At 34.7% G+C, this 18,868-nt stretch overlaps 1 protein-coding gene across 1 annotated transcript; it reads right to left on the bottom strand.

Annotated features, from left to right (window-relative positions):
* Positions 1–16,452: 16,452 nt before the first annotated feature.
* LOC131032347 (MYB-like transcription factor EOBI) lies at positions 16,453–18,231 on the bottom strand. Its single transcript, XM_057963291.2, has 3 exons — positions 18,027–18,231; positions 17,818–17,947; positions 16,453–17,008 (listed from the first exon to the last, which is right to left on the bottom strand). Exons 1-3 carry the CDS (start codon positions 18,148–18,150, stop codon positions 16,498–16,500), a joined length of 765 nt encoding a protein of 254 aa, XP_057819274.2. The 5' UTR covers positions 18,151–18,231; the 3' UTR covers positions 16,453–16,497.
* Positions 18,232–18,868: the final 637 nt, after the last annotated feature.

Here is an 18,868-nt window from a genome sequence, read left to right as displayed (position 1 = left end):
TTTTGACTGGACCATGGCACTAGGCACCATAGAGCAGGAGGTCTAGAGAAGTAGGCATAACAGTCCAATAGGACTAAGGTGCTAGGTTTTGTAGAGTTGGCTTCTTGAGCCAAAAATTGGTTAGTGAGCATAGAAAGGTGTAGAGCTTTGAGATTTGGCATGGCTTGAGCACAATCAGTCAAGTTTGGAGGCATGAGGGGAAAAAAATCAAAGTGAGCCCCAAATGAGTGAATTGTATGAGGATACAATTTACGGCACTATAATTGGAAATAATGATATAATCTCTACCTTACTAAAAGAATGTTATCACATCAATCATGATCCATAGATGTATCAATATAACTTAGAGCCAAGTCACTAGCATATGCCATAGAAGGAACATTGTTATCACAATTATCATGAAAGAATAAATTGATTTCCTCTAATATAGAAGGAAAGATATTAACATGTTCTAGGATTGATGATAAATTAGAATAAGTTGAACTAATTTATTCTTAAAATATGAAGCACCATCCTTTTGGTAAAATGGTATCCTCAAGCATCAATGAGTAGGATGCAATGAATTATAAAATCACATGGGTGGCACTAATATAAATATGATTATAGACTACAAATAAAAGCTAATTACTTATATGATTAAGATCTAAGAATGAAAAGTATGCAAGGAGGGATCCATAATGAAAATCAATTTAGAGTTGAACACTACATAAAGCAATATGGCATTGAATACATAAGGAGAAAATAGATTTAATTTAATAATAATGGAAAAATCAAAGAAATAAAATATTAACTTTAGGAAGAATATGGGAAAGAAGAGTTTCAAGAAGTAAAGTAAACCTTAAAAATTTAAAGGCTTGTGCACAAAGATGGTGGTAAAAAAAGTGGACACCACCCGAAAAAACCATGGAAAAACAAGCAGCGCGTACGCGGTTTTAAAATTTGAAATTCCCACGTACGCGCTTAGGTTTGTTCTTCCCGAGCCTAGAAAAGGTAGTGCGTACGTGCTACTTTTAGGAAAATGAGCGCGTACGTGCTAATAATCCAAATAAAACCGCGTACGCAGTGCCTGGTAAAAAAAGTTAAAAAAAAAAAAACTGGGTCTCATTTACCCATGAATAGCATGTTTTTAACTTCATTTTTTCCCCAATTCCTCTCCTAAACCACGAACGGGGTGCTAGATTTTTCCTCCAAGCTATGGATCAAGGTTAGTTTTTGTTTATTTTTGTCTTTCTTTCTGGTTTATGCAATTTTTTTTACATTTTGAATTTAATTTCATTAATTTTGATTAGGTTTTTTCATTTTTTGTTTCAAAAACCAGATTCTTCTAATCCAGAACAAAAACAACCAAATGCACCTCCTGAAAACACATAAGAACAACCCCCAATTCCTCCTTTTGACCACACACCCGAAACATAGGAAGAATTAATTAATCAGTTAGGACAAAATACGTCTAAAATCAATAGACTGATTGTTAAATTGAAAACTTCTGAACTTGACCATCATCAATCCCTCGCCACTATCCTAGAAATATTAGATAGTCGTGCCATAGTTGTTTCCACAAAAATTACCAAATGGGGAAACTTTAGGGATAGGTGTCGTCAATTCTATGCCAATGGGCTATCATACGATGGAGTAGAAAACAAAAATATTACTAAACAACAAATATGTGCCCTTTTTGTTGATCCCAAAACTGGTCAGTCATTACCTCTTAATGCAAAGAGGTTTCCCATACATTGGTGTACCAATGTACAGATGAAAAATCTTTTTTGGCAGAGGTGGTGGATGGTCTTTGATGATCCACCTTGTAATAATTATGAGGTGCCATTATATTTTTTGAGAAAAATATATTGTGAGTTTGTGCTCAATGTGCGGCCAAATTATTTTGACATGAGAGAGTTTCATGGTAGAGGTGGTGGCTTTGCCCAAGATAGACCTGGAGCCCGTAGGTGATTACCCACGGAGAGTCGTCACCCCCTAGCACCCAAACCCAAGGTGCATCAGGATGTCCCATTAGAGTTGAAAGTGTCGATGGAGCTACAGACTCTTCAGGCGGCCACAACATTGATTGGTGCCATCATCCAACATGGGACGTCATTAGCACACCCTATTGTATTGGATGATGAGCCATTAGAGGGTGAAAAAGAGCCCATCCAACATATGTGTGTCAGTTGCTCAGGGATATGCTCAGGGATAGATGATACAACCAGTGCAGATGGATCCTCATATAATCTATGCATGATTTGCAGTTGTAGATGTCAGGCTCACACGGTTGAGGATGTTGCGCTGACAGATGAGTTGATGGACATGGTGTATGCCCATAAGCCATAGACACAGGTGTGTTGATTTGAATTCATAACATTTTATTTATCAGTCACTTTAAATTTGTAATTACATAAATGAATTTTCATTTATACATCGATTTAAATTGAGACAAATAATATGCATTTCAGGATGCAGCAGTGGTATCCCATACACCTCCCCTAGTTACTATAGCTGCAACTTCGATGCCTGAGGTATAAATTTTGTAACATGTTAAAATAGAATAGTACACTTTGAATTCAAAAAAATACAAGATATACTAACTATCTTTAATTCTTGGTCCAATTTCTAGTTTGTAGGTGTTGACAGGGGACAAAATGTCCTAGATTGATGACATCATGCTCTCAGCGATCGATTTTGGCCTACAAGGCTATATGGTATCATATTTTGTACAAATCTTTTTATGTATTGTTTTGATGGAATATGCAAGTCATTTCATTTTAGATTTTTAAAATTATGTTTAATTTATTATCTGTACTAATATCTCATGTTAATTTTGTTTTTTTAGGGTACCCCCTTCGTGTCTAGGGCTCGTCCTAAGAAAAAGAATTCCTCGAAGACACCAAAATGTGGGAAGAAGGTAATTGAACACATTTTTAGTTGTACAATTTTTTGAAAATGTTGAAATCAAGTATTAGTTGGGGTTTGTAGATTGATTAGTGTTTTTTGTCTATTTTACATGTACAACGACCATTGAGCTTTGTGGATTTGTTGAATGCACTTGATTCATCCGTGGATCAAGAGAGGGCGGAGGTATGTATCTCTACTTTATTTTCTTTATTTCATGATTATATGCACGCGTACATGTGAACTTGTGATATATTATAATCTTATAATTTTTTCATACAGGAAATATCCATACCTATTTCGTCAATGGCGAACCCACCTCCTTGCACTGGAGAAGCATCTCAGGATCCGATACACTTTTGTTTGATATGTAAAATTGATTGTTTTTAACCTTCAATACTTATCATTATATTAATTGTATTTAATATTTGAACATTTTTTGTATAGGTAATAGCGATATTTTCTACATCGATGGTGAGCCATCCTCAGTCCATTGGAGAAGCATCTCAGGCACAGGTACATCATTGTTCTCTATATTATAGCTTTTAAGTGTTTTTGATATATTTATGTTAGTAAATTGTATTAATTGTACATTTAATCTACAATAGACCCCTTCGTGGTACAGCCATAACGTGGATCCATTTAAGTATGTCTTCAAGAAAACTCCTAAGAGTGACAAGGAGAGGAGAGCGAATACATTAGCTCCTAGATCAACCGATGAGGTAATCTACATTTCAGTTGCAAAAGAATTAAAGTTGAAAGCATAGTTATGTTGTTAATTGTGAACTATTTTCTACAAAATAATTCTAACTTGGCTTTTGAATTGTGGTTTTGCAGCCATCTACAGAGCCGCGTACTACATTGAAGAGGCTTGATTATGATGATCCACCATAAGTTTAGGATCATATAGTGTTATTTTGGTCATAGAATGACCAATACATGTAGATATTGTAGACACCCAAAAATGGTCAAACGCTTGCGAGGTCATACTTTAACATTTGCGCATTGCCTCATTTTAGGTTTTTTGCATCGCATTAACATTTCTCCTATGTCACGCACTTGGTTTTTATCATTTGCGAGCATCGAGTCTTTCTTCTGCATTCTTCATTTGTCTTGCTTTCGAATTTGGTCTTGTCGATAACAATCTTCAGTCATGATTTTGGTCGATCTTGTCAATCTCTTATCAACTTGTCAATCTCGTCGTTTTACGATCGATTTGTCATCGATCCTTGTCCTCTTCAATCATGTCAATTTGGATCAATTTTTCATTGTTCCTCGGCGCATTTATCAATCCAAAATCAAATCAAATCGAGTCAAGACCTAATTCATCTTCCAGGGTTTTGTGATTTAATCATTTAACCTTGTGTGTCATTTCTTCCTCCAGGATTAAATAATTTATTTATTTATCCTAGGTCTTCATGTCGCAATTAAATGTTTCATTTGATTGGCTAATTATTCCTCTTTTTGTGAATTAATTAATAAATGAAAAATTATTAATGAATTCACCTAATTTCCTAATCTTTCATCAATTTTCCCTCTTTGTGAATTATTAATAAATGAAAAATTATTAATTAATTCACTAATTCCTAATTTCTAATTTCCTAATTTCTAATTTCTTAATTCCTCTTTTTCTAAATTTTCTAATTTCTTAATTCTTAAATTCAATTTCCTCCTATTTCTCTCCTAAATTTATGGCAATGACATAAAAATTTGTCATAAAATGTCATAAATTCTTGACATAGAAATGTGTCATAGAATTTGTCATAAAATGTCATAAAATGTCATAAATTCTTGACATAGAAATTTGTCATGAATTGTCATAAGCCTTGCATAGCAATTTGTCATAGATATGTCATAATTTTGCTATTATTGATTTGAATTTCTATTCGAATCACTTTCATGCTAATTTTTCCATTTCTCCAATTTCTCTATAAATTGGATGATTTTTAATCAAACCTAAAAAATCCGGAATTTCTATCAAACTACCGAATTTTCGTTTCTAGTACTCTTGAGCTTTTTGCTTTCAATTGCATGAGCACTTGTAGGTGAGATCCACAAACCCATTGAAGAGGAAAGAACAACAATGGAGCCGCATGGAAGAAGCATCCGAATTGTTATATGGTTTGCATGATATTTTCTTTTAAATGCTTTGTTTTTGTGCCTCTATTGAATGTGCTTTGGAATTAGGTTCATTTCAATGAGTGTTCTTTTGATTGAGTTATCATATCTTGTCTTTTGATCTACTTATCTTGTGATGATTCCTAATTTCTATGCTACAGATATATTCTACATTTTTATTGTATATCGATTTGGACATGGCATATGCCACATTTTTGTATTACTTGTATTGACTTGGCAGACATGCCTTTTTTATATATATAAATATCGATATTCGATCCAATAAATGTGTAATGAGTTCATTATTTTGTATTCGTTGTATTTTGTGGTTACCCTTTTATAAATTTAAATGAATATTTGCATATGTAATCAACAATATGAATATAAACAACAAAAATATATGATATAAAACATTGCAATCGTGGAATACGATTTGATAAAATTTCTAAAATGTTGAATTAACCCTACAAAACTCCTTGTATTTAGTTCATTATTGTGTATTCATTATATTTGGTGGCTGCCCTTTTATAAATTTAAATGAATATTTGCATATGTAATCAACAATATGAATATAAACCACAATGTGTTTGGTGCGAGAGCACCCTCACGCTCACAATGGTCAAATTTTGTTCATCGTGTGCACAAATCGACATTGCAAGCACATCCGGGTGGGTTGGTTTATGCTAGGCATGCCCTTTTCATGCATCCCAAAGCGCCATAATGTCGAGAGTTATACCATACCAGTGCGATATCTCAATTGCCTTGAGTCCAAAAAATTGTCAAAATTTGAGGGACTGTTTCTTCAAATCCAGGACACATAAGGTTGATCCATTTGATCTTGTAGAATTACATGAGGCTCCTCTACAATGGCCTATCTCAGTTTTCGATGACTCGGAACCATTTTCAATTATTAGCATTTTTTTGCCTGCTCCAAAAACCGTCAGTTGCATGCAATGAAAAGTTGCAAGATTGGCTAGAATTGATTCAGTTCATCATGTGCACAAATCGACATCGCGAACGTGTCTGGGTGGGCAGGTTTACATTTGGCATGCCCCTGTCATGCATCCCAAAGCACCGAAACGTCGAGAGTCATACCGTATCGGTGCGATATCTCAATTGCCCTGAGTCCAAAAAATTATCAAAATTTGACGGACTGTTTCTTCAAATCCAGGACACATATGGTTGATCTGTTTGATCCCATGGGGTCGCGCGAGGCTCCTCTACAATGGCCAATCTTGGTTTTTGACAACCCAAAGCCATTTTCAATTATTAGCATTTTTTCACCTGCTCCAAAAACCATCAATTGCATGCAATGAAAAGTTGCAAGATTGGCTAGAATTGATTTGGTTTGTCGTGTGCACAAACCGACGTCACGAGCACGTCCAAGTGGGTAGGTTTACGCTATGCATGTCCCTGTTGTGCATCCCAAAGCGTCGAAACATCGAGAGTTATACCGTACCGGTGTGATCTCTCAAGTGCCCTGAGTCCAAAAAATTATCAAAATTTGACGGACTATTTCTTCAAATCCAAGACACATATGGTCAATCCATTTGATCCCGTGGGGTCGTGTGAGAATTTTCTACAATGGCCTATCTCAGTTTTCGATGACTCAAAGTCATTTTCAATTATTAGCATTTTTTTCGCCTACTCCAAAGACAGTCAGTTGCCTGCAATGAAAAGTTGCAAGATTGGCTAGAATTGATTCGGTTCATCATGTGCACAAATTGACATCACGAGTGCATCTGGGTGGGCATGTTTACACTAGGCATGCCCCTATCATGCATCGCAAAGCACCGGAACGTTGAGAGTCATACCGTACCAGTGCGATCTCTTAAGTGCCCCGAGTCCAAAAAAATGTCAAAATTTGACGGACTGTTTCTTCAAATCTAGGACACATATGGTTGATCCATTTGATCTTGTGGGGTTGTGTGAGGCTCCTCTACAATATCCTATCTCATTTTTCGATGACTTGGAGCCATTTTCAATTAGTAGCATTTTTTCGCCTGCTCCAAAAACCGTCAGTTGCATGCAATGAAAAGTTGCAAGATTGGCTAGAATTGATTCAGTTTGTCATGTGCACAAACTGACATTGCGAGAACATCCGGATGGGCAATTTTATGCTAGGCATACCCCTATCATGCATCCCAAAGCACCAGAACATCGAGAGTCATACCATCTCGGTGCGATCTCTCAAGTGCCCTCAGTCCAAAAAATTGTCAAAACTTGACAGACTATTTCTTCCAATCCAGGACACATATGGTCGATCCTTTTGAACTCGTGGGGTCATGTGAGGCTCCTCTACAATATCCTCTCTCATTTTTTGATGACTTAGAGCCATTTTCAAATGGTAGCATTTTTTTGCCTGCTGCAAAAGTCGTCAGTTGCATGCAATGCAAAGTTGCATGATTGGCTAGAATTGGTTCTGTTCGTTGTGTGCACAAAAGAACATCATGAGCATAGCCGGGTGGGTATTTTTACGCTAGGCATGCCCCTATTGTGCATCCCAAAGCACCAGAACGTCGAGAGTCATACTCTACTGGTGCGATCTCTCAAGTGCCCCGAGTCCAAAAAATTGTCAAAACTTGACGGACTGTTTCTTCCAATCCAGGACACATATGGTCGATCCTTTTGAACTTGTGGGGTCACGTGAGGCTCCTCTACAATGTTCTCTCTCAGATTTTGATGACTCGGAGCCATTTTCGATTGGTAGCATTTTTCGCCTGCTGCAAAAGTCGTCAATTGCATGCAATGCAAAGTTGTAGGATTGGCTAGAATTGATTTGGTTCATCGTGTACACAAACCGACGTCACGAGCACATCCGGGTGGGTAGTTTTCCAATAGGCATGCCCCTGTCGTGCATCCCAAAGCACTAGAACGTCGAGTGTCATACCCTACCGATGCAATGTAGAAGTTGCTTGACAACTTTTTTGACAATTTTTTTGACAACAATGACAATTTTTGCTCAAATTGTATCTAGGCTCAATCTATGACCCCTATGACCCGATAATGACTCAAATAATTCTCCATGATTATACATGAATCAAGAATGCTCATGATTGACCAGGGACACATCACATATACTCAAAACATAGTCACAAAACATTGACACACAAAATAGTCACAAAACATTGTCACATATTATTCAAAAAATTGCCTCTAAATATGGTCAAATCAACTCTTGGCTATTTGATTATACAAAAAAATGTCCTACAAATCATCTCATGGGATTTTATACAAAATTTGGCATTACAATATGTGTGATTCAACTCATCACCATTTTAATATACAGATCATCTCATGGGCTTTTATACAAAATTTGGCATTACAATATGTGCAATTCAGCTCATCGCCATTTTAATATACAAAATTTGGCATGTACATATGTACAAATCAGCTCATTGCCATTTAAATATACAAAATTATGCCCCTAAACTTGTAAAAATCAGCTCATGGGCATTTATATATACAAAAAATGAATATAGAATAATTCGTTGACGATTTATACAAAATTCTCAAAATCATTCTACTCTGAACCGTAGAATCAATCAAGTGAGCCTTCAGGATTGACTCTAACCTATATTGTGTCAAGTATTGCCTCGTGGTCAGATTCATGAACTTTCCATAAAATCTTGTTATGAGGTCTACCACGATACTTCATCAAATGAATATTTGTTGCAACAACAAGGTTAGAGAAATGAAGAATATGTCTGTGTGTTTTAAAGTCCTCGAACAACCAAACATCAAAATTCTTGACAGGGTATCTTCGAAGCCATGTTCCTATCACGACAATAGACCCTATTGGGTACTCAATACCCTCTTCGTCAATGCTTGTGGTTGTCAATTTTCTTTTAGGCTCAACACAACGACACAAATAGTAATCTGTTCCTTCTTCATTATTCTCTTCTGCAACAACTGCATACACATGACTTGCATTTTATAAAGTCTTAATTAATAACAAAAATAAAGTATGATGTACAACAAAATGAACCAAAAAGAATACTTGCAAAAAAATTAACTCAAAAAATCACCTGAATCCACTAGGTCGGATACATGGTCAAAATCCACTGATGTCTCCATCCGGCTCAATTGTAGTGCTTTGGGAATTTGATATGAATCAATGGGAACCAACGGTCTACAAGGCCATTTGTCAACCCACTCTTGTGATTCACATTCTTTCCACAAACAATACATGCATGAAGAGCAAAAACATACCATCTATCTTATATAAATTACCAGTGAACTTGAATTTGAACTCATAAATGAGTGCATGTCACCTGATCCTGCAACTGTACAACAATCTAGATAGTTTTCAATGTTAGATTCAGTGATCAGCCAAAAATATCTATGAACCAATGACGTACCTGGATTACCTAGACCCATCGTAGACTTACACCATCACACAATTGTTTCTACATCTACCAACTCAACACCACCTTCGTACTTTAATTCTTCCCTAGCTAGGGATCTTTTCACACATGCTCCTGCACCATCCTGCTCACCCTTACCATGTCCAGCCTCAATGAAATTCCAAAAATGTTGTACACCACTTGTCACATGCATCCTTGTCAACCAATAAAACATCCTTGCATTCTTGAATTGTGCGGTGCAATTATCTGACCATATTAAGTGTCAGTTTTATTGTATGTTCCTTTCCCTTAAATTATCATAGAAAACTTTAAAGCATCCTTGTACAAACTCCGATGAATCAGTATGATCATCACTTATGTAGAAGCGATACTCTCTTACAACCTTTCTATCCTCCTCTGTGCTATCATCTGCATGTATGAATACTATGTGTACAAAAATAGAAACTTGTGTAGAGTGATAATACATGGATTGCACTTCATTTTGAGGTTGTAGTGTATAATTTTTAGTGAAATCAATGATAGAGACAATGGTGCCAAGAGGAAATGTGTCCTTACATAACTTGAATTGCTCGTCTAACCATCGCGCTCTATGTGTATACATTATGTACTCATAAACTAGTTTCTCTTGAAACATTTTCATAAATTGAGCTACACATATATCATTTTTCACTAGCTCACATCTCTTCAAATCTTTTCCATCTTTAACTCCATATGTGATTGTCTTGTATTTTCCAGAATAAACTAGTTTCATACCAATTTCATGTGTGCTCTCCAAATGCATGCATCTTGGTAAACGTTGCAAACCACCACATATAGCACAAGAACCTTCCAAATAAGGCATCTTATAATAAATGCAACCATCATATCTATTACATAACACACTTGAAATAAATTCTCTTACTGACTTAGGAGGTGCTTGTATATTACATTCCTGCAAAACATCGTTAGTGTGCAAAGTAGAACAAATATGATGAAAAATATCATAATGCATGAAAAATTCAATATGCATCCTACAACAACACGTGGTCCGTACATGATTAATCTTAATATAAAAAGGTTTTTCCATTTTAAAAAATCTTTGAGAAATTCTTATTTGAGGAAACTTTTGAAGGAATCTTTCATAAAATTTAGTTTGAGTCATATCCAAATAGTGTTTGGCATGTGGCTCATGATTTTTAGACCCAATTAGCCTTCTAACAACATCTCTTTGGTTGGGCGATACTCTTGTGTTGTCATGCCAAAAATTTTCAATTAATGTTTTTAGTGCATCAACAACAACCTTGTCTTTGCGTGGTAGTCTACTCGAGAATGCCCAAAGAGAATTATTGTTAGGTTCCTCTATTTGTTCCTGCCTCTTTAATGCTTTACTTAAAGTTGTTCTACTAACGTTTAATGACTTACTTGTTTTGCTTATCAAATGATCTTTTTTTATTTTCTTGCTCATTATGGTTGATGTAATGACACGTCGAGTAGCATTAGAATCTTTACTACATGATTTTGAACCAATAGATTGATATGCATCAAATATATTTCTAACAATAGTTCTTTCACTATTACTTTCAGATGATCTTAGGCCTAGAATTTTCATTGTCTCTCTAAAATTCAAAATTTTAATCATTTGAACAATTAATTGACATCTTGTGGTTTGATTTAAGTTTTTAAAATAGTTTTGCCATATTATTTTAACCATTCTCCTACAAGTTTGTTCATTCATTTTATTGGGCATTGACTTCAATATATTCTCTTCAATGTCAATTAGATACTTTGGTTTCCTACGAATGATTCTAGGAGATGTTAACATTGGTGCATTATGTACATTCAATTCATAAAGTAGAGAAGGTGTAATAAGTTTATCATTTAATTGATTATTCAATGTGGTATCTTCTTCAATTGCATTAGGTTCAAACGGTAAATTATCAAATGTTTCTTCTTCAATTGCATTGGGTGCATTATATTCGTTTGGTAAATCGAATTGAGATGTTGAGGATGACATACCTTCTTCTCCTATTGTTCTTATGTCACACAATTTCTTCATACGTTGCCTTTGTCTTTCCTTTTGAGCCTCTCGTTGTTCCATCATTCCTCACTTGTTCTTTCCCATGGTTGATATCGGTTGACCTAAATAGAATCATATTACATATATATGTAAAAAAAAGTTCATAAACAAACAAATAACCATAAATATGCATCTTATCACTATTTTTTGGAATCAAACTATTAAACAATCACAATTCAATCATTTGAAATCATGCAAAAACAAGGAATTCACTTACTTTTATGTATACAACAGTGATAGAAGTGCAGACACAGTTCCAATGGGGCCTTCAACGACCTCAAAAATTTCTTTTGAGGCCGTTGAGGCTCTTGGGCAACTAAAACTATGTCTATAAACTGCATACGCACTACATTAATAACCGTGTACGCGCTATTAGACCATAAAATTTTGACAAGCCCAAGGGTATTCTTTTTTCTCATTCTGGACTGGTAAGTAGCACATACACGCTACTAAGCCTAAAAAATGTTATCGCAGGGTAACAAATAATGGGAATAGTACCCCGTATGTGCTTATGAGTAATAAGTACCACGCACGTGCTTATGAGTAATAAGTACTGCGTACGCACTCCTTTGCCTTAAAAAAGTTATGGTAGGGCAGTGAACTAATAGTTTCAGTACCCCATATGTGCTATTGGTAGTAGAAAGGATGTGAATGAAGAGAGAGAGAGAGAGAGAGAGAGAGAGAGAGAGAGAGAGAGAGAGAGAGTAGGGGCGAGGGAGAGAGGAGGGGGATGGTGAGAGAGAAGGGGGGGTATGGAGGAAGGAAGAGGGGAGAGGGAGAGGAGAGAGAGAGGGAGAGGGAGAGAGAGAGGGAAGGAGGGAGAGGGAGAGAGAGAGAGGGGGGAGGGAAGATGAGAGAGGGAAAGAGAGGGAGAGAAGAGGGGGGGTGGGAGAGAAGAAGGCGTATGGAGGAAGGGAGAGGGAGAGAGAGGGAGAGAGAGAGGGGGGAGGGAAGGTAGAGAGAGAGAGAGAGAGAGAGAGAGAGAGAGAGAGAGAGAGAGAGAGAGAGAGAGAGAGAGAGAGAGAAGAGGGGAGAGAGTAGGGGGAGGGAAAGAGGAGGGGTCTTAAGGGGTCACAGGACACCATATGACCTCTTAGGAAACAATACAACATCTAATGACACCTAAGGGGTCATATGGTGGGCAAATAAAATGATATATTAAATTTAAAGTTATGAATAGAACATCATACAACGAGACTCCAAACGAATAAACAACGAGGCTTCACTAAAAAGCAAGTGTAAGAGCTTGACCTAACCCTAAGATTACTGCCTAAGTTCTAAAACATATGATGCTATTAAATTTGCAAGGTTATAAGAATGATCTTGATTGTGACTATAGGAATTACACACTTGATTTCTTTCATGGGTATGTATCGTTCCAAGCTGTTTGACAACTGATGATCATCATATACTACCACTGCCATGCATACAACAAACTTTAATTTCTTTAGGTGACAGGCGTTGTGTAACAACATGGGAACTCTCACATACCGACCACTATCATTCTACAAGACATCATCTGTGTTACTCTCCCTCTTTCTCTTCCTACCTATTATTTCCTTTTGAAAAACATATTGCAGGTACTCTAACTCATCATGTTGCTTTGTTGACACTATTTTCCACATCTGCTCTGCTCATTAAAAGCACATTCGAGAAGAATGTTGCTACAGGTTTCTTTGTTTGTCACGGTAATACACTCGTGGTACAATTTCAAACCCTATTCTTCCTATTCAATATACACACACAAATCTATCAGTCAATTTTCTTAGGAGAGCATACATGATAAAAATCAAAGAGGAAGTTGCAGACAATAAATAAATTCACTTTCTTCTATAGAAGTGCAGACACAGTTGTAGTGGGGTATGGAGGGAGGGAGGGAGAGAAGAAAAGAAAGAGGGATGGGGTATGGAGAGAGAGAGAGAGAGAGAGAGAGAGAGAGAGAGAGAGAGAGAGAGAGAGAGAGAGAGAGAGACCTTGTATGCGTTTGAGAGGGGGAGACAATACACTTACATGTGTATATATATGTTTAATATATTATATATATACATATATTATATGTATATAAACATATTATATATACAATATCATATTATACGCATATTATATATTACATATATTATATGTATATACACATATTATATATAGAATATCATATTATACAATAACGCGTACGCACTGTTTATAGTAAAGGTAGCGCGTACGTGCTGTTTATAGGGAAACAAGCGCGTACGCGCTGCTTACACTATAAGTACCCCGTATGCGTTTTTTAAACCATAAGTACCCCGTACGCGCTTTTGACTGTTTAGGCTTGGAAATAGGCTTTGATGACAAAGCTACGGTTTGGAAGTTTGATTTCCCCCCATTTCTCTCATTTTTGACGTGTTTTATTTTATCAACTTGGTTTATCGACTTTGTCATCATCAGGTTTACACTTCATCAAGTGGGTATTTCTAAAATTGCCACCATATTTTCACCCATCTTTTGAGCTTTCTAACCATATAATTTTTTTTCAATTTGAACAACAATAACATATTATTATTGAATTTCTTTTACCAGTGTCTCCATAGTTCTCACAGACATAGGTGCACCATTTTTTTAATAACTTTTGATATAATTATCCAAATTTAAAAACCTTTATATATTATTGTAGTGCACTTGATTCTTTACAATTTAAAAAAAATAAAATTGTATTTTCAATTTGTTTAGTGTAACTTATGCTTCGCGCACGAACAGGTACCTAATTTTCAAGATTTGCTTGATTGGAAAAAAAAAAAAAAAAATCAACAAAAAATTACAAAAAAATACACATCTTCTAGTGCTCACTCTTACCTATATTTGTGCCAAAGGATTTGTCAAAATACTAAATCTAACTATGACTTTTTTGATGTGCACGTCAAACACTATGTTATGTTTTTCAGAAAAAATCAGGGTCATTTTTTTGTGCGCGAAGGATTTGACCCCCTTAATCTTATCCAATTTTGAAAAAGTTTAGTAGTTTGGAAACTAGATTCAGAGTACTACAGTATTTGTTCTTTGATTATCTTCATATCTTAAGTGGATGACTTTCAAATTTTGCCTCCAAGTTGAGGTTCACCTGATTTCAGAAAAAAAGTGTCCACTTATACCCCCTTTTTGACCACCATCTTTGTGCACTTACCCTTAATCTAGATTCTTCTAATAAAATGATAAAAAAGATATAATAAAAGTCATACTCTAAATTAATATGATTTAAAGTTGATTAATTTAAATTAAGAGACATGTAATTTGTGATATAATAGTTGAAATAGTTGAGATGGACTTAGGGATTACTTGGAAATTAGTGTGGTGTCAATGTTGATGTTGAGATACCATGTTTAAGATATAGAAATATGGATGTAGATTACTAACCAAAAACCAATGATCTATGAATATTATTTTCATATATATGATGGAATGCGACGTAGAATGATGTCCTAAAATATGTACAATACTACATACTCTATTCATGATCTTTTGTACAAATATTGATGGATAGCAATTATATCCTATAATTGTAGACCTCTTTAAAAGAAAACATTTACACCATGTCTGTATGTAAAGGAGACGACTATAACTCAAGTAATCATAGAAGTAAAAGTCTTGAAACAAAGCTAGCAATGTTCTAAGATTGATTTTTTTTAATTATAGTGTCAAATTGAAGTTTAGAACCAATAAACTTATCAAAATAATTAAAATTACATTTAAGACTATTATTAATAACATCAATATAAAACTTAAATTTAATAACCATACAATTATTTTAAACATTCTTTATCATATGATATTTTTAAAATTTTAAAAAAATTACATAAAACAAAAATTATTTTTTTTGTTGAAAATATGAAAATCTCTTTAAAATTACTTTTATATTTAGTCACCCTACATATAATTTATAATAAAAGATGTATGAATCATACACTATGCACTTCTCTATAAAAATATATAAACATGTTTTTGAAAGCAATGTAAAAGGTCGTTTTTAGATGCTGTTTTTAAATAAACCATTTTACATCTCCTATGTGACTTGAACAAAAATAAATATTAATCAATGATAGGCACTCGTTGTTTGTGGCAAGAAATCCAATGAATTTACTCAATTAAAAATAATAATAACAAAACCCTGTTGACAGTCTCCTTGTCTTGATTTTTATATGTTATTTCTGCTGCGGTTTTGATAGATTTTTCAACAATTTATTACTGGCATGTACAACGGATTCCTCTTTTTTTTAGTGAAGTACTTTCTTCCTGTGTGCTTTATTTAAAAGTTTTGATTTTAAAAGTTTTTGTAAAAGATTCTTCTTAAGATTATATCTTTTTTATATTGTAAGAAATAATATATTTTAGATTTTGATTTGTTTTGATGATTTATCTTATATCATATGAATAGGTGAGTCTTATTGAAAAAGTGAGTGTCAGATTAAACTTTAAAGAATTATCTAATAGGATGTTTTAAAAATTTGATTTGTTTAGGCTGTCTCATCTGAAATCATATTAATAGACAGATCCTATTGAAAACGATAGTAAGATTTGATACGAATCACTTAAACATCACACTCTAAGCTTTGATTTGTTTAGATAGTTCATCTAATACCACATTAATAGATGACTCTTATTAGAAAATTTTAAGTGACAAAGTGAGTGTTATTTCAGAGAATCATCTAATAGCATGTTCTAAAAATTTGATTTGATTACGCTGACTTATCTGAAATCACACTAATAGACAGATCCTATTGAAAATGATAATTAAGATTTCATTTGAATCACTTAAACATAACACTCTAAACTTTGATTTATTTAGATAATTTATCTAATATCACATTAATATATGGTTTTTACTAGAAAATTTTAAATATACTTTCAAATGAACTACCTCAACAAATCAAAAATACTATTTAAGCGCATAATAGACCCCTCCAAAAAAAAAAGAGAGATTGAAAAAAAGTTTGCCTTGAATAAACATTCATGGTAAGTTCTTTTACAGACCACATGTTATTATCATCCCAACAAGTTGCAAATATGATCGCCATGTGCTCCATAGTAGAATAACAATGCTTATTGATCATCCATGTTCCATAGCTCATCTGAGAAAAGCTTGGGATTTGAGAAGCTACAGGGAGAAGATGAGTCATAAGAGGAAAGGCCCACATTCCCATCTCCCTGCAGCTCACAGAGTGTCATGGCATTTAGAGATTCCACTGAAAAACTGTGAGGTAAGTTGTATGAATTGGCATCCACACCTTTCTGCTTCAAATTTGCAGGTCTTCTATCGCCATTCTCTTCATCCGATCTTCTACTAAATAGATTTGAAATTGCTTGGCCATCTTCACTGAATCGCTTTGAAAAGCAAGGGGAAGAATCTTCATTGTTGCTTTCCAAACAATTTGGTTTGCTATATGAAGTGAGAAGCGAGGAAGAACGAATTAATGGCTGACAATTCAAATTGTTTCCATGATTACTGCTCGCAACTTGTTGAATATGAGATTTTTTGTTTATGACACTTCGCCAGTAGTTTTTTACTTCGTTGTCTGTTCTTCCTGGTAATCTCTGAGCAATTCGAGCCCACCTGCAGAGGAAGAATATACATCAATGGAAAATGTGTCTTTATGGTCAGAGTTAAACAATACATTTTAAGTTTTGATATATTTAAGTGGTTATCGTAAATTAGACTAGCTTTCTCAATATTAATCATTTTGGATGAATTATTTAAACAAGTGAAATTAAGACTGTTAGACAAGCTTAAACATCACAATCTCAATTTGACATGTTTAAGTGTTTCGTGTGAAATCGCACTACCTTCTCCAATAGAATCCATCTATGAGTATGATTTGAGATGGATCATCTTAACAAATCAAAACTTAAACGAGTCAAATTAAGAATCTCAAGTGAGCTTAAACATCACACTCCAAATTTTGACTTGCTTAACTGGTTATCACACTAGCTTCTCTAATAGAACCCATCTATCACTATTGATTTTGAGATAAGCCACCTAAACAAATCAATTTAAGAATGCTGGACAAGCTTAAAAAACACACTTTGAACTTCTACTTGTTTAAGTGACTTATATTAAATCACACTAGCTTTTCTAGTAAGACCCACCAATAAGTATGATTCCAGATGAACCACCTAAACAAATCAAAACTTAAACAAGTCGAATTAAGAATGTTCAATATGCTTAAACAATACACTTTGAACTTCAAATTGTTTAAATGATTCATCTAAAATCACTGTAGCTTTTCTAATAAGACCCACCAATAAAGATGATTTGAGATAAACCAGCTAAACAAATCAGAACCTCTAATATGTCAATTAAACCAAATCAAACTGCCTTACAGATAAACTTGAAGTGAATACAATTCATCAAGATATATATACCTATTTCCCCAACGTGCATGCAGATCAACAATCAGACGTTCTTCCTCTGGGGTTATCTCTGTCCGTTTAAGATCTGGGGACAGATAGTTAACCCATCTTAGCCTGCAGCTCCTCCCACTTCGCTTAAGCCCTGCTCAAAACAAACACAAAAAATAGGTCAAATTAAGAGTTAAAGGCATCATTCATGGGCAAAACATTTCTAGGCATACCTGTTGTTTTTGCTACAAAATCCCAGCGCCCACTCCCATGAATAGTAATGAAAGAAGCAAGGTGAATGTCTTCCTCCAAAGTCCAGGGGCCTTTCCTTAGTTTCTCATCCTTCTCATTCGCCATCAAAATGGGTAGATAGAATTCTATCCCCTCTCTATGCACACTCCTGAATTCTCTAGATTTGGCGAAGAAGAATACATGTATGTTTAGTTACAGATTCCTAAGCAGATTTATAAAGGGGAAAGTGAATCAAAATTTGAGATAACTTTGCACGGAATGTGTGTTGAGTGTTACAGAAACAGTCAAGGCAAAAGTACACATACTCTGTGATGTGGATGATAATATTAGATTCAGAGGCCGACATATAATTTTTGATAGCGAAATTCTGAGTATTATATTTGAAACGCATGCAAAATCAAATACTAAAGCAGATATATAATTCTCGTTAAGGTAATGAAGATAACTAGAGTGGCGACGTGGTAATGTAGTAAAGGATAGATTGTTAGTGGGCTGCGTTATGAGGAAGGAGAATAATACCGTAGAGGCGGCGTGGAAGACCTCTTTTTCAAAAAGCTGAAAGATGAGATCGATGTTGGGTGATTTGAGAGCAGACTTAAGATACGCATCGATACAGTGATATGCTTCGTACCAGATATTGGATGCACTATACTGGTGGAAAGGAAGAAGTGACTTATCTTTTTCTTTTATTTTATACTTTTAATTTTATACTATATATTAATCTATGGGTAAATGATATTTGATGGAGCCACTTAGATTATATAGATGTTGGAATCTTTGTTTCTATGTAGTAGATTATAATATTAGTATATCTATATTTAAA

The sequence above is a fragment of the Cryptomeria japonica genome, chromosome 1, assembly GCF_030272615.1.
Source record: "Cryptomeria japonica chromosome 1, Sugi_1.0, whole genome shotgun sequence".
Lineage (NCBI taxonomy): Eukaryota > Viridiplantae > Streptophyta > Pinopsida > Cupressales > Cupressaceae > Cryptomeria > Cryptomeria japonica.
Note: the sequence above shows the minus strand (reverse complement) of the source record. Positions and strands in the feature narration are given on the sequence as shown.